Source organism: Portunus trituberculatus, chromosome 27, assembly GCF_017591435.1.
Source record: "Portunus trituberculatus isolate SZX2019 chromosome 27, ASM1759143v1, whole genome shotgun sequence".
Lineage (NCBI taxonomy): Eukaryota > Metazoa > Arthropoda > Malacostraca > Decapoda > Portunidae > Portunus > Portunus trituberculatus.
The window spans coordinates 14,864,111-14,879,141 of record NC_059281.1 but is presented as its reverse complement, the minus strand read 5'-3'; the positions used below and the strand labels follow the sequence as shown (position 1 = coordinate 14,879,141).

The 15,031-nt window shown below is 41.9% G+C and overlaps 4 protein-coding genes across 4 annotated transcripts; 3 read left to right on the top strand and 1 right to left on the bottom strand.

The window, feature by feature from the left end:
• The first annotated feature begins 1,226 nt into the window (after positions 1 to 1,226).
• On the top strand, positions 1,227 to 7,572 carry LOC123509349 (uridine 5'-monophosphate synthase-like). The gene is made up of 11 exons (XM_045263598.1): positions 1,227 to 1,941; positions 2,798 to 2,908; positions 3,028 to 3,171; positions 3,439 to 3,561; positions 3,918 to 4,041; positions 4,180 to 4,346; positions 4,557 to 4,678; positions 4,914 to 5,032; positions 5,162 to 5,257; positions 5,483 to 5,622; positions 5,718 to 7,572. Exons 1-11 carry the CDS (start codon positions 1,798 to 1,800, stop codon positions 5,871 to 5,873), a joined length of 1,446 nt encoding a protein of 481 aa, XP_045119533.1. The 5' UTR covers positions 1,227 to 1,797; the 3' UTR covers positions 5,874 to 7,572.
• Positions 7,567 to 9,749, bottom strand: LOC123509352 (protein transport protein Sec61 subunit beta-like). The gene is made up of 3 exons (XM_045263602.1): positions 9,634 to 9,749; positions 8,129 to 8,325; positions 7,567 to 7,808 (listed from the first exon to the last, which is right to left on the bottom strand). Exons 1-3 carry the CDS (start codon positions 9,634 to 9,636, stop codon positions 7,721 to 7,723), a joined length of 288 nt encoding a protein of 95 aa, XP_045119537.1. The 5' UTR covers positions 9,637 to 9,749; the 3' UTR covers positions 7,567 to 7,720.
• A 367-nt stretch (positions 9,750 to 10,116) lies between these two features.
• Positions 10,117 to 14,968, top strand: LOC123509351 (methyltransferase-like protein 23). The gene is made up of 2 exons (XM_045263600.1): positions 10,117 to 10,267; positions 13,061 to 14,968. Exons 1-2 carry the CDS (start codon positions 10,172 to 10,174, stop codon positions 13,652 to 13,654), a joined length of 690 nt encoding a protein of 229 aa, XP_045119535.1. The 5' UTR covers positions 10,117 to 10,171; the 3' UTR covers positions 13,655 to 14,968.
• Positions 13,673 to 14,968, top strand: LOC123509350 (acyl-CoA-binding domain-containing protein 6-like). Its single transcript, XM_045263599.1, has one exon. The coding sequence runs from the start codon at positions 14,033 to 14,035 to the stop codon at positions 14,810 to 14,812; it is 780 nt and encodes a 259-aa protein (XP_045119534.1). The 5' UTR covers positions 13,673 to 14,032; the 3' UTR covers positions 14,813 to 14,968.
• Positions 14,969 to 15,031: the final 63 nt, after the last annotated feature.

The following is a 15,031-nucleotide window of genomic DNA, read 5'->3' as shown; positions in this document are numbered from 1 at the left end:
AAGATATATAAAACAAAGTAAATAAATAAACAAAACAAATGAACCAATAACTAAGACGCAAACACTAAAATAAATCAGACAAATAAACAAACGAAAGACGCGAAGCAAACAAAATCAAATAACGAAAAACGAATAAATAACGATTAATATAAAGAAAATTGGGGTTAATCATTTGTAGTTTCCATTATCGTTGGTGGAATCATTGTGTGCGGCTCCAGGGGTCAATTAACAACGCTGTCATCATATCTCTAACCTGTAGTGATATTATGTGTTTTTCTCTGAGGATAATGGATGTTCTTTTTAACGGGATTATGAGTGGAGGAGACGGACGCACATCACTCTTTTTCAAGGTTGAATTAACTACGTACGCTGTCATATCTCAAACCTAAAGTGATACCATGTGTTTTGTTCTGATGATAATAAATGTTTTTATTATTATTATTATTATTTACTTTTATTTACTTATTTATTTATCTATTTTATTTTTATTTATTTATTTTTTTTACGGAATTATGAGTGGAGGAGACGCACATACCTCTCCCTTACCTCTGCCTCACTGCTACTGATAGTGATTGAAGAGTGAAGAGTGAAGAATGAAGAGTGCTAGATAAATCAAATATCTAATGGAAAATAGATAAAAAGACAAATAAAACTAAATGATAACAATAATGATTTTGATAATGATGATGATGATGATAATAATAATAATAATAATAATAATAATAATAATAATAATAATAATAATAAATTGCGTGTATTAGTTCTAGCCGTAGAATAAGATTTGATTGGTTTTATTTGATGAATATTGGGTTTACGTTAGTTATTAATGATTGGGAGACGGGAGAGAGGAAAGAGGAATGAACATCTCTCTCTCTCTCTCTCTCTCTCTCTCTCTCTCTCTCATAAAAAGTAAATGAATAAATAAAAGCAAAATACAGTTATCCAACCTGGACCTCACCAGCCTTCATACAAAACAAGTTTTCTATTGTCACACTACTCATCCTCATGAAATTTCCTATACAATTGAACATTGAAATTTCTTATACAAATCAACTTCTTTATACATCCATGTAATCCATTCAAGTAAAGCATATACACACACGCAGTTTGTGGTGCCTGAACACTTAATTGTTTGTATAATGTAAGGAAGATAAAAGGAAAATTAATAAATCTTTTTCCTTGGATACAGCAGCGTGTCATATTTACAGACCCCGATAGAGTGGACGGGGATTGAGCCCGCGGCCGCTAGAATTGAGAGTGACAAATGTGTGGGGATTTAAACAGCCCGAAGTACCTGTTATCCCCAAACAGTAATGGTGTAATTGTAAAGATCCAGTATTCTTCAGAATGTTGGGAAAATTGAAAAAGTTAGGAAGTGAGAGGGAGTGAAACAGAAAGGAAACTAGTATCTCATCGCTAGCAACTCAGTTCCAGCATCCCTCCGATCTCTTCTCTCCTCTGTCCTGTGACTCCTTGGTGTTCATTCTGTTCCTGGCCTTATCTCCATATTGGCCTGCTTTGCCTTACCCTCCGTCCTCCACTCACTGCCTTCCTATCCCGCGTCACTCGTCACTCGCCACCCTCCCTTTCCTACCCCTCCAGTAGGTTCCTAGTCTGCACCATCACCTCACAAATTCCTTTTATCTCCTGTTACTGCTGCCGTCCGTGTCCGTCGTGCTATAAGCACCTCTGCCTACACTCACATTTCACAGAACCTCTTCCCTCTTTCCCACACCTGACCCTGCAGCAGTTTCATCGCCCCGCTTTTTGTGTTGTACTGCCTGCACCCCCATCAGGATGGACGAGGCTCTCGTGGAACAATGTGCTCTGGACCTGTACAAGATAGGGGCCATAAAATTTGGCTCCTTCACCCTCAAGAGTGGCATGCAGTCTCCTTTTTACTTTGATCTCCGTACAGTCGTCTCTCATCCCAAGATCATGGTAGTGTCTCTTCCTTTTCTTTTACAGTAACTTTTTAGGTTAGTATTAAGTGCCAGTTACAAATAGAATAATTGCCACCTTTGTTTCTAAACCACTATTAATTTAGTTATTTTCTGCATACCTTAGAAATTTGTTTTTTCTTGGTCAAAATTGATAGGATTTTCAGTTGTAACTGGAGTGTTTAAAGAAGACTCAAGGAATTGACACTTCCCAGGTTGTTATGTCCTAACCTTATGTACTAGTTGCGGCAGAGGGAGACCTTAGGATCCCTTTTTTTTTTTTATTCATTTTTTTTTCTCAGGCGTAATGAAAAAAAAAAAAAAAAAGGATCTCCATGTCTCCCTCTGCCATGACCAGTACACTCATGTAAAGACAGCTTGGTGCTGGTCTACTTTCTTAGTATATATGTTAGAATTCAAGATTTCCACCTATCTGTGGTGGTCCACAGCTGCTGCCAGTGCAAGAGTCCTCCTGTAGGAGAGTAATCTGGTCCAGCAAAGAGTTTGAGGCTACCTGCCTATCCTGCAGTACACTGTATAGCGTGTCACAGGAGGTTTATTTAACAGCGATTGCAGGAAGTCATCAAGTTAATGGAGCTGCCAGTAACTGATGTGTTTGATATTGAAGATCCACCATATGAAAGACTGTAGAATCTCAGCCCTCCCTGGAGCAGCTGAAGGGCCTGTCTCTTGGCTACGCCTAATGCGTCTACTTGACCGGGCCTACAGTAGCTGTTGGAAGTGGGAAGTTTTCTTATTGTTATTCAGATAAACATTTTTCTTAAAATAATCCACCTCACACAAGATCATATCTGGTGGCATTTATAGTAATCTAAGTTGCACTTCATCACCTGCAGGAGACAGTTGCAAAGTTGTTGTGGGCAGTGCGGCCCAGCAGCAACTACGACCTGGTGTGTGGTGTGGCCTACACTGGTCTACCCATTGCCACCATCATGTCCTTGAGGGAGGTGAGGAAAAGTCACGGTTATCTGCATGAATAGTGTGTGTTTGCACCAAACACTTAATGAACTGCAATTTACAGTGTCAGTATTTATTTTCACCTCTACCTGTCTGCTGTCCTCCTTAGGACATTCCAATGCTGATCCGCCGCAAGGAGACCAAGGGCTACGGCACCAAGAAGCTGGTGGAGGGCAACTACAGCAAGGGCTGTAGTTGCCTCATGGTGGAGGATGTCATTGTGTCCGGCAGCTCTGTGTATGAGACAGTAGAGGTGAGTTAGTATCTTCCCTTGTGATAATGTACCAGGATCAGTTAACTCACAACCATTAATCTTAATTCTATTGATGTGCTGATAGTCTTACAAAACTCAACAACTAATTGATTCTTAGAATGGAGAACATAAAATTAAGGGAAAATGCAATTGACCATGCCTATACTAAGTTTGGAAGACAGGTTGCTTATTTTCTTAACTTGATTTAGCTTTTGGCCTTTATGATAGTACCGAGGAATAAAGGAGTTAATAATGGTCATTTCTCAGACTCTGCGTGAGCTGGGCCTTGAGGTGAAGGATGCAGTGGTGTTCCTGGACCGTCAGCAGGGAGGAGCAGCTAACCTAAACGCCACCGGCATCAATGTGGTCTCTGTACTTGGTATAATAAAGGTTAGTTGCTCTCATCCATCCTTCACTCAGAAGAATGCCAGTACACAATTTTTGCACTGATATTTCTCACTTATTATACCGCTGAAGTACACAAGTTACATTTTTCTTCGTAAATTAGATGCCTCATACATATTAGCAGGTGCACAAATTTCTAGTAACTCATTATTGAGCTTGTGAGGAATGTGGCTTTGTGTGTGACTAATATGGCAATGATTGACTGATTATTGTGAAAATGAGTAGAACATTGATAGTGTGGAGCTGCTTAAAGATTGTACTATTCACTCTCAGGATATTCAAGAATACCCACACCACCAAGGATAATGTGTCTTGTGCCCTCATGTGACCTTCTGCCACAGCTGATGTCCATCCTCCACAAGCACGGCTGCATCACCTCCGAGGTACTTGAGTCGGTCAAGGAGTTCATTGGAACCCACAATGAAACTTCTATCGTAACCAAGGACAAGGTATCCTACAAGAATGGTGAGTCTGATATTTTCTCCCCTGGAAAATTACTGCTGGCCTTATTAGATAGATATTAAGTTTATGTTCATACTTCATATCACAGTACAGTATGTTAATGCCCAAGGTATTAAATGCTTTGTGGTGCAAACCTTACAGGTGTGCTGGTAAAGGACCGCAAACACTGCACTTTTGAATCACGCATCGCCACCACAGACCACCCTCTGGCTCGCAATCTGTTTGAACTGATGTCAACAAAGAAGACCAACCTGTGTGTGGCAGCAGATGTCAGCACCTCTCAGGAGCTGCTCACTTTGGCTGACAAGGTGTCTCTCACTTCAGGACATGTCTTGTTCAGGGATGGAAGAGAGAGAGTTTGAGATGAATCAGTATAATATGATTTTTCAGTGGTTGCTTTAGATGAACTTGATGTGATGCTGGATCGGATTAGCACTTTCTGGCAGGGATTTTGCTCCAGAATGCTATAATTATCTTTGTGGTGAGATTCTATAGTGTGAATCATTGTTCTGTTGCAGGTGGGGCCTCACATATGCCTGCTGAAGACTCACATTGACATCCTTCAAGACTTTAGTCAGAACACTATTGACAAGCTGAAGGTCCTGGCAGAGAAATACAATTTCCTCCTCTTTGAAGACCGGTGAGGCAACTTGTTAGGTTGCTAAAGTTGAGACCTTTCATTAGTGACATTTGTCCCATGACACAGATAGATAGGTTCATTGAAAGAGCATAGCATTTATTGTCACTTGTTTTAAATAACATTCATATATTATTAATTTTCTTACAGGTTTAATTATTTGCCTGGTCTTTTATTTGGCAATTTAATAATTTTGACCTTTACAGTTCTTAGAGTAATTGTGCAAATAACTTTTTAGGAAATTTGGTGATATTGGAAACACAGTTGCCCAGCAGTATGGGGGTGGCAGCCACAATGTTGTGGAGTGGGCACACCTGGTCACCGCTCACGGCCTGCCAGGGGACGGGATCATCAAAGGTGGGCACACTTCACATACCGCATTAATGACTCGAGAACTGCTAACATTTGAAATTTCAAATAAAACTAATTTTACTTGTAAGTCAACAGTCTCTCATTTGAATGTCATTGCTCTCCATGGTGTGACAGGGCTCATGTCAGCTGCCAATGGTCGCACCAGAGGCTGTGTCCTTATTGCACAGATGAGTTCTGAAGGAACCCTCACCTCACAGGAGTATGTACAAGGTTTGTATTTCAGCATAATTTTCCATAAATTAATGGAGTAAAACTGGAGATGAGTATGGCTACTGAAAACTATATTTAGAGGTGGTATTTCACTGAATCAATAACTAATCAATAATAATAACTAATAGTCATAATTTCTGATTTTCAAGTTCTGTTCCTGGAAAAAAGAAATTCATATTGACTATTTTGTGGATGGACCACCTTCTTTAATTTAAATCATTTCAGGGTGTATCAAAATGGCAGAGAATCACACCTACTTTGTTGTGGGCATGGTGTCCCAGAGCAGTGTGAGCAGTGACCCACGCTTCATCCTGTTCACCCCGGGTGTGCAGCTGAAGAAGGCTGGTGACGCTCTTGGTCAGCAGGTTAGTGTGAAGGAACCTCTCAGCAAAACATCTATCTGTTCTTTACTTCCATAACCTTGTTCCTCTTACTTTACTTTCCCTCTTTATGCCAACAGTATGTGACGCCCAAAGCTGCCGTGCTGGAGCGAGGTGCTGACGTGATCATTGTGGGCAGAGGCATCACTCAGGCTGAGGATCCTGCTGCAGCCGCACTCATGTACAAAGAAGAGGCATATGCTGCCTACTTGGAACGCATTACACAGAAGTCATAAAACTTCTGCAATAGGCAGTTAAGTTGGTGTCAAAACAAAAATCTGACCGAGTTGCAATAGTAGTATGTACAAATTTGGGATCACAGCTAGCTTTTTGGTGCAGTTTGTTGAACACTTTTATTAATCAAATATTCATAGGATACATGTAAAGGTTGCTCTTTTGTTATTGATTTTAAATATTTGTATGATGAGTATTGGCAGCAGAATGCTGTATGCCTCATTTGTGGCTTAGTTTGGCATGAGGCAGGATGGTGTCGGGTGCTGACATTATGGTTGTGAGTTTACATTAGGCTACTTAGTAATGTTTAGTTTGACACATACAAAGCTTACATTCCTACAGCAATCCATCCTGCAACAAGATTTATGATTCCTGAAAATCCTTGCACTTCACAGTGTGCTTCCAGATAAATCTATGCATTACAATGAAGAGCAGGAATGCCAGCCTTCCACTCGTGTAGGAACACAGAGACCATCCACTCCTGTAGAATCTTGCACACATTCAGGAAGCCTTTAATTCCTGCCAAGCTTTAGGGTCACAAGTACACAGGATTCGTGTTGTGAGGAGTCCTAACACAAAAAAATTGTTCCTACAATTGTTCATGTATTGTGTTCATGTTATGGTTATTATTGTGATATATTGCAAAAGTTTTTTCTTTAATGAGTTTTAAACAAGCGAGTCTTATATCAGGTGCATCTTTCTGATTATCATGACAGTGATACTCAGGCGTAGTTAATCTTCACACTTATTAGGCCAGAAGGAAGAGAGTGAGTGCTACCCTGTACTTTGCTGGTGTTATTTGTACATTTGTAGTGTTGCCTCAGTGAGATCTATGACATTCCAGATGTTGTTTCATCATTACAGTGATCAACAGTTCATAGTTAGTCAGTAATGACAAAGACAACATCTCACACTTCAGCCTAAGATTGACAAATTGTATGACCTGATTTTTTATGCTGTACAGAAACAGCAAGATGATTTTCACTACTTTTACAAAGTATTATACACACAATTCAGGTGATCATGTACAGTATTGTATTCAGTTGATAATCCATCCAGTACTAGATATGGTGTAGCCATCATTACAAAGGTATTATTGGTCTCGTGTCCTCCAGTACTAGACATGGTGTAGCCATCATTACAAATGTATTATTGGTCTCAAGTCCACTGTTCACATTATGAGACTAACAACCTGTAAAGCACATCTAAAACAGGACATATCACCAACCAGAATTACTGTTATTAAAGGTAATAATCTTCATATAGGTTACCTTTTGTGTGTTAGGCCTTGTCCACTCACTCAATGCCCCTTGTTTGAGCAGAACTGAGGACCAGAGTGCACAAGATCAAGGTGTCTGCCTAGTAGTGACTGCTTGCCATGTGTGCCTGTGTGGATGGACAACCAACATGCACAATGTTGACTTTGTCTAGTAAACAGACAGAGTTCACCAAGCATTGTTTTAGTGTTAGCAGGACCTTAGTGTGACAATATAGGCATTTGTTGTTAAAAATGTGTTCTACTTAGTGACTTCGCACATTCCAGTGTCTCGCCAGTACCACCGTGGTACGGACTTGTTTTTTAAGCATTTTTCTTAGTTTGCCAATAGTTTTATTATTGTTACCATTTCAAAAATATACTGACCATAGAGCTGCCAAATTATTATATCACCACTGAAAGTTTCAATAATAACTTGCTTCACATTATTATTTTATTATATAAAACATCTCTTAACCTTAACACTTTACATAACTGGTCTATGGAATGGTCAACATAAAATATCCTTTCCATAAACGTAAGGTGAAGTCACGGGTGTGGCGGTCCTTGGGGTGCATGGTTGTGGTGGTGGTATTAGGCTCGGGTGTACTTGCCCCAGATGTGCAACATGAACACAGTGGCAATGAACACCAGGGAACCAACCAGCACTGGCAGTGGACCACTGAGGAAGAGATTACTTCACTTAATTCACCAACATACCACTGCTTCCCTGAAAGAAAACACTGATTCCCTTCAACCAAACATCCATGGGGAAAGCAAATCAAACAGATGCAAAGAACTAACTCAACCCTGACTCACGCCATTACTCAGAAGGTACTTACTGAAGAACAGAGGCTGGGTAATGACAAGACAACCAACCCTACCATTGAACCTAACATTCAGCACCAACAGGCAAATACCATACAGCAACTAACATGACCAGGCAATCAGTAAACCATGGTCCCAAACAAGAGCCAAGTGCCAAGAGTCCCAGAAACGTACACCTTGATGCCAGGAGAGTCGTCAGTGTAGAACCTCCACATGCCGCCCGTGGATGCCGTGCTGCGGCTGGCAGTAGTGGTGGTGGTCTTGCGCTGCCTGACAGTGGAGCCTCCAACGCCGCTGCCGCCACGTGGGGCAGCCGAGCGAGCGGGTGACCGGGCACCAGACCCGACGCTGGTCACACTTGGGGATGCGGGCTGGGGGCAAGACAGTGTTGTGATTACCGACATTCCTTTTCAGTTGGACATAAGAAAAGCTGTACAATCAAGAAGAGGACCAGCCAGGGCCTTCATCCTTTCGTTAAGGTATTGTGAGGAGGGGAATTGGTAGAGGTAGGGCATTTTGTGTGAAGCTATAAAAGAACCGGTGTGGGGGGAGGGAAGCTGCCCCAAAGCAAGGATACATTAGGTTAGGTTTATGTTAGGGTTAGGTTAGTGTTGCAGGGGGGTCCAGGGATGGGGTGCGTCCGGGGGCGCAACCCCCCCCGGCTAGGATAGGTTTATGTTAGGGCTAGGTTAGTGTTGTAGGGGAGGGTCTGGGGGAGCATGGCTCCCCGGTTAGGTTACGTTAGGTTTTTGTCCTTAGATTTTTTGATCGCCATATCTCGCCTTTTTTGGCTCCCCCGATTCCCCACAGTCCCCCAAGCTTGTTAGGGGGGAGGAGTGGGAAGGGGAGAGGTTATTATGTTAGGTTAGGATAATTTCAGTGAAAAGTACTCATGAATTTTGTGATTTTCCCCTTTTTTCTTAAAAATTGGTATTTTTTCCTTAGAATTTTTTTCGGACACCCTCAAATTGCCTCATTTTTGCTTTCCCCACCCAAAAACCCCGCTTTCCCAGGAGGTCCCCAAGCTTGTTAGACTTAGGGAAAAAGAAATTTAAGATAGGGTGTATTGGCTCAAACTGCAAATTTACCATATTATATATATATATATATATATATATATATATATATATATATATATATATATATATATATATATATTGCATGTAAAGACAATTCTGCTATGAGGAAAATAGATAACCCCGACAAACATATGGAAAGTGTGGGAGCAAAGTAAGAATGGTTGACTTGACTTGACCTGTCACATGAAAGCCACAGAAGGAAATTCAACCACTCACTCGTCAACTTGCCAAATGAATCTTACATCGGTGGCTTTTACTCGGTGCTTCAGCAGCTTATTGAAAGGTCAGCGGAGGTAAAACATGACAGGATAAGAGAATAATGTTTTGACTTAAAAAAACAAGCAATTATAAAATCCAATAAATAAAACACAGGGAAACTCGGATAGCCGTCACTCCACCCAAACACACAGTAACCAGTCCTTCACCACAACACGTCAAATAAACACACACTAACAAATCCACGATGCACAAGTTTTTGTAGCAAACGCCGGCCAGCCAGTCACACCCATCATCCCCCAGCCGTACACTCACACAAATATACACACATACTTCATCTGGAATAACACACTAATCCTGCCAGTCTGGAACACAGGAGCTTACCATGTTAGTGTGATGAGGGAGCAGCCGACAATGACAACCTCTCTCTTACCGTGGCAGCGACAGCTCTGCCTCTTTGGCCTCAACGTCACGCCAGCTGGACGATGTGGCGATGGTTCCTTACAAGTATAAATATTTTTTTTTCACCACCAGTAATCATGCAACTATAGTTTTTATCTTTTTTATAAATACAAGAGTAAACATTTATGTGATATAAGGTAAATTGGATTGCGTATATACTTTTTCTATGTTTGGAAAAGGTATATAAAATTTCCCTTTTCCTGCCTTGACAATGCATAGAATAATCTTCCAATATAGTCAATATGAATAATAACGATAATGGATTACTTTCTTATGTCGCAAAAAGCTTAATTGCAGAATTCAATGCATTGATAAAATATATGCAATAGTAAAAATAAAATCACTCGCATCTACGATAAATTAATATAGAATTTCTAAAAGAAAAGGATACATTACATTTACTACGAGTGAGCGGCGTGTAAACAATTATAGAAAGCGGCCCGGGTCCCTGCCTCCCTCCATGGCCGAAGTCTCGCCGCATACACGCAAGTTCCTCTTCCGATCCTCCGGCAGCAGGAATCCTCCCGCCGAGTGTCTGGAGGTGCTTATCCCAGAGGTGAGGGTGGCGAGGTGTGCGAGGGCGTGGTGTGGGTGCCTGAGGGGAGTTGAAAGGGGCCGGTGTCCTGAAGGGAATGTCGGTGGCAGGGTGGGGTGTTAGGGCAGCCCCTGAGCCTTGTGCCTCACGCTCACTGGCGGCGCCGAGATGCCCACGCCCTGCTCTCCTGTCATGTTTCCTGATTTCTGTTTGCCACAAATGAGATTGACACTGACAGTTGGATAGAGTTTTGCTGTAGTCACATTTCCATGTTATCCCTTTGTATCCATTTTTAGTGTTATTTATTTTTTTATTTTTTTTGTGCGTGTGTGCATTGATTATTTTCCTCTCCCTTACGTATTTTTTTATCTTAATACACACAACAATAAGCATTTTTAGCACTGTCACTAAGAAACCGTCCCGTGCGCTCGCCCCCATTCCCGGCTTCCCCTTAGCAGCTCCTCCACCCAGCTGATTTAACGTCCCATATATGAAGCCAGGCTATTGGTCAACGAGAGAGAGAGTATGGTAATAAATAAGGGATTAGGAGGAAATGGTAATAAAACATTAGATCTAAAGAAAATGAGTAACAAGTAGGGGAAGAGAATAACAAATAAGAGAAGAGTAAGAATGAAACAGGAGATGAAGGAAAACAAGAAAAAGAGGGATATGAATGAGAATAAAACTAAGGGAGATAAAAGGAAAAAAAAGATGATAAATGGAGGAAGCAATTTTATGTAGCAAGACGTGAAGATTTTTATTCTTTTTCCTACATTAATACAGGCAACTTAAAAGGAATAAAGGGATAATAAATGGAAGAAGTACTTTTACATCATAAGAAGACATTATTTTTTTTTTCTTCCTTCCTCCCACAGCTGATTTGACGTCACATATTATATGCATCCACGCTATTGGTCAATAACACGCACACACACGCACATAGTGTGTATATATATATATATATATATATATATATATATATATATATATATATATATATATATATATAATGTGTAGCCCCTGTTCACCTAGCAGTAAATAGGTACGGGACATAACTCGAGGGGTTGTGGCCTCGCTTTCCCGGTGTGTGGAGTGTGTGTTGTGGTCTCAGTCCTACCCGAAGATCGGTCTATAATCTCTGAGCTCGCTCCGTAATGGGGAAGACTGGCTGGGTGACCAACAGGCAACTGTGGTGAATTACACACACACATGGACGATGCAAAACTGTGCAGAGTCATTAAACAAAAAGAGGATTGTGAAATACTGCAGGAAGACTTAAACAAGATCTGGAAATGGAGTAAAAACATGGGAGATGGAATTCAATGTGGACAAAAGCCATATCATGATAATGGGAAAAAGTTAAAGACGACCAGTGGGAATCTATAAGATGGGAGATGGGGTAGAACTAGAGAAGGTAAAAAAAGGAAAAGGACTTGGGAGTGACGATGGAAGAAAACAATCAACCGGTAAACCATATTGATAGAATTTTCAGAGAGACATATAATTTGTTAAGGAATATTGGATTAGCATTTCACTATATGGACAAAGAAATGATGAAGAAATTGATAAGTACTAAAATAAGACCTAGATTGGAATATGCAGGATTTGTGTGGACCCCCATAAAAAGAAACACATAAGGAAATTGGAGAGACTACAAAAAATGGCTACAAGAATGGTTCCAGAATTTAAAGGGATGACATATGAGGAGAGACTAAAAGCTATGGATCTACCAACCCTGGAACAGAGAAGAGAGAGAGGGGATCTGATACAAGTTTATAAATTGATTAACGGAATGGATCAAGTGGATAATGAGAAACTAATCCTGAGAGAAGAATATGTCATTAGAAGCACAAGATCGCATAGTAAGAAACTGAGGAAAGGAAGATGTCTGAGAGATGTTAAAAAATATAGTTTCCCACAAAGATGTGTTGAGACTTGGAACAGTTTGAGTGAGGAAGTGGTGTCAGCAACGAGTGTGCATAGTTTTAAAGAGAAATTAGATGAGTGTAATGGAGACGGGGCCACACGAGCATAAAGCCCAGGTCCTGTACACACACACACACACACGTCCGGTAGCTCAATGGTTAGAGTGCTGGCTTCACAAGCCAGAGGACCAGGGTTCGATTCCCCAGCCGGGTGGAGATATTTGGGTGTGTCTCCTTTCACGTAGCCCTGTTCACCTAGCAGTGAATAGGTACGGGATGTAAATCGAGGAGTTGTGACCTTGTTGTCCCGGTGTGTGGTGTGTGCCTGGTCTCAGGCCTATCCGAAGATCGGAAATAATGAGCTCTGAGCTCGCTCTGTAGGGTAAAGTCTGGCTGTCTCGTCAGAGACTGCAGCAGATCAAACAAACAGTGACACACACACACACACACACACTCTCTCTCTCTCTCTCTCTCTCTCTCTCTCTCTCTCTCTCTCTCTCTCTCTCTCTCTCTCTCTCTCTCTCTCATTGACCAATAGCATGGCTTCATGTATGTGACATCAGATCAGCTAGGTGGAGGAGCTGTGAAGCGGGAGCCAGGAATCGAGGTGAGCGCATGTGACGGTTTCTTAGTGACAGTGCCACATTTTTATCATTTAGTTGTGATTTTTGTTTCTTTTGATGTAATTACTATAATATTTTGAGAGTTGACTTAGTGAAATAATTTATGTAACAATCATTTTACTTTTCAAACTAATTTTTAGTTAAATGATGACTCCCTCTCTATCTCTACCAATCATCCTGTTCAAGGAAGTGGATGATCCTCTCAACTGAGAGATGGTTTCCTTGAATTATGCGTACACTTGACAGCCCCATGTGTCCCATTGCAGGTGGTAAGCCCCAGCTATGGCATGTACACTTGGCCCTGTGCCCCAGTGTTGGCACAGTATGTGTGGCACCACCGCAGGGCCTTTGCCAACCGCACAGTCCTAGAAATTGGTGCTGGCACGGCGCTTCCAGGGATCGTGGCCGCTAAGTGTGGTGCCCAGGTGATCCTCTCCGACTCAGGACAGCTGCCCAAGTGCCTCAGGAACTGCCAGGTGTCTTGTCAAGCTAATGGCTTGGCTGGCTCTGTGGCAGTGATAGGCCTCACATGGGGGGTGTTCACACCTGAACTGCTGCACCTGGGGCCAGTTGATGTCATCCTGGGATCTGACTGCTTCTATGACCCCTCAGTGTTTGAGGACATTCTAGTGACAGTGTCCTATCTTCTGGAACACAATCCTGGGGCACACTTCATCTTTTCTTATCAGGAGCGAGCCTCAGACTGGTCCCTGGAGCACCTGCTGCACAAGTGGAATTTGTCGTGCACACAGCTGCCTTTATTGAACTTTGATGCTGACACAACCAACATAGCTGAGTCCAACTTGCCTGGCTCTCACACCATTCATGTGTTTCAGATCACCAGGACCTCCACCACCTGAGAACTGAGGCAAGAGCCGTGGGCTGTCTTGTCAGTTGTGCCCAGCACAGAGAAGACGCTGCACAGTTGAACCATTCTCAGAAGCTAGATGGCATCTCGCAACGTATTCAAGGTGTTTGTTGGCAACCTGCCGTGGACAGTGGGACACAAGGAACTCCGTCAGCACTTTGCACAGTTTGGTTATGTCGTGAGCTCAAATGTAATATTTGACCGATCCACTGGGATGAGTAAGGGCTTTGGCTTTATTCAGTTTGGCAATAAGAATGGCTATGATTCTGCTATGAACAAAGGCTCACACCTGTTAGAGGGACATATATTGGATGTTAACCCAACCAAGTAGCTTAAGAAAGTGTCTGTACAGGTGACAACAGTAGTTTTCATGTTAGACTGTAATCTCAGTGGTGGAATTCTTAGATTCAACATGGATGATTTAGACTGTGCTCCCATTGAGGGAGAAGTGGAAGTTCTGTTCAACAAAGCTGCTTCATACTTACAAACACTTGCCTCTAGCTTGCCCCAAGACAAATTACTGCATTTCTATGCAAGATACAAGCAAGCAACTGAAGGTCCTTGCAATATTCCCAAGCCTGGCTTCTTTGATTTTAAGGGCAAGCAGAAATGGGATGCATGGAAGGATATGGGTGACATGAGCAAACACAATGCCATGATTGAATATGTGAGTGCCATGAGAGAAACTGACCCTGAATGGGAACTGAAGGCAAGCAGTGACAAAAGTGGAGCCTACTCCTCCAGTTGGATGAGGGTCAGCACTCTTCAGCAGCAACCAGATGATTTCACAAAGGACGAAGACAAGAACCCCTTTGACTGGGTCAAAGAAAATAATGTGGAGAAGGTAAAAAACCTGGAGCTAGGAAAAATAATGGAGAAGGATGAGAATGGAATGACTCTCCTCCACTGGGCTGCAGACAGAGGCCACCAAGAGATAGCCAAGTATCTCCTGGAGCAGAAGCTAGATGTCAACGCCAGAGACAGTGAGGGACAGACAGCCCTGCACTACGCTGCATCGTGTGGCCACCTGGAGGTCATTAGAGTCCTGTTGGATCATGGAGGAGACCCAACCATCCAGGACTCTGATGGACTCCAGCCAGAGGAATGTGCTGAAGAGGCTGATGTCAAATTGTTCTTTAAAAATTTATAAGCATAAGAAACCATTTTTCCAGCAGCCTTTCATGTCATTCAGTTGTTTTTTGTCATCTTCTGAAAGTTTTATATTAAGAAGTCAGGCACACCACTAAATGCATACTTTCAGTTCTGTACAAAGGATTTTTGTAATAAAGACTTAAGTACACTTAAACACCATTTTCCATCATCCGTGCTACTCTTGGTTCGAGTTGATTTTAGTACACTTAAACACCAT

Coding starts and splice junctions, on each gene's coding strand:
- LOC123509352 (XM_045263602.1), bottom strand. Junction 7,809..8,128: donor GACTCTCCTGGCATCAAGGT/GTACGTTTCTGG, acceptor TCTCTTCCTCAG/TGGTCCACTGCCAGTGCTGG.
- LOC123509349 (XM_045263598.1), top strand. CDS start 1,798: ATGGACGAGGCTCTCGTGGAACAATGTGCTCTGGACCTGTACAAGATA. Junction 3,562..3,917: donor CTGTACTTGGTATAATAAAG/GTTAGTTGCTCT, acceptor CTTCTGCCACAG/CTGATGTCCATCCTCCACAA. Junction 5,623..5,717: donor GTGACGCTCTTGGTCAGCAG/GTTAGTGTGAAG, acceptor TTATGCCAACAG/TATGTGACGCCCAAAGCTGC.
- LOC123509351 (XM_045263600.1), top strand. CDS start 10,172: ATGGCCGAAGTCTCGCCGCATACACGCAAGTTCCTCTTCCGATCCTCC. Junction 10,268..13,060: donor TGGAGGTGCTTATCCCAGAG/GTGAGGGTGGCG, acceptor GTCCCATTGCAG/GTGGTAAGCCCCAGCTATGG.
- LOC123509350 (XM_045263599.1), top strand. CDS start 14,033: ATGTTAGACTGTAATCTCAGTGGTGGAATTCTTAGATTCAACATGGAT.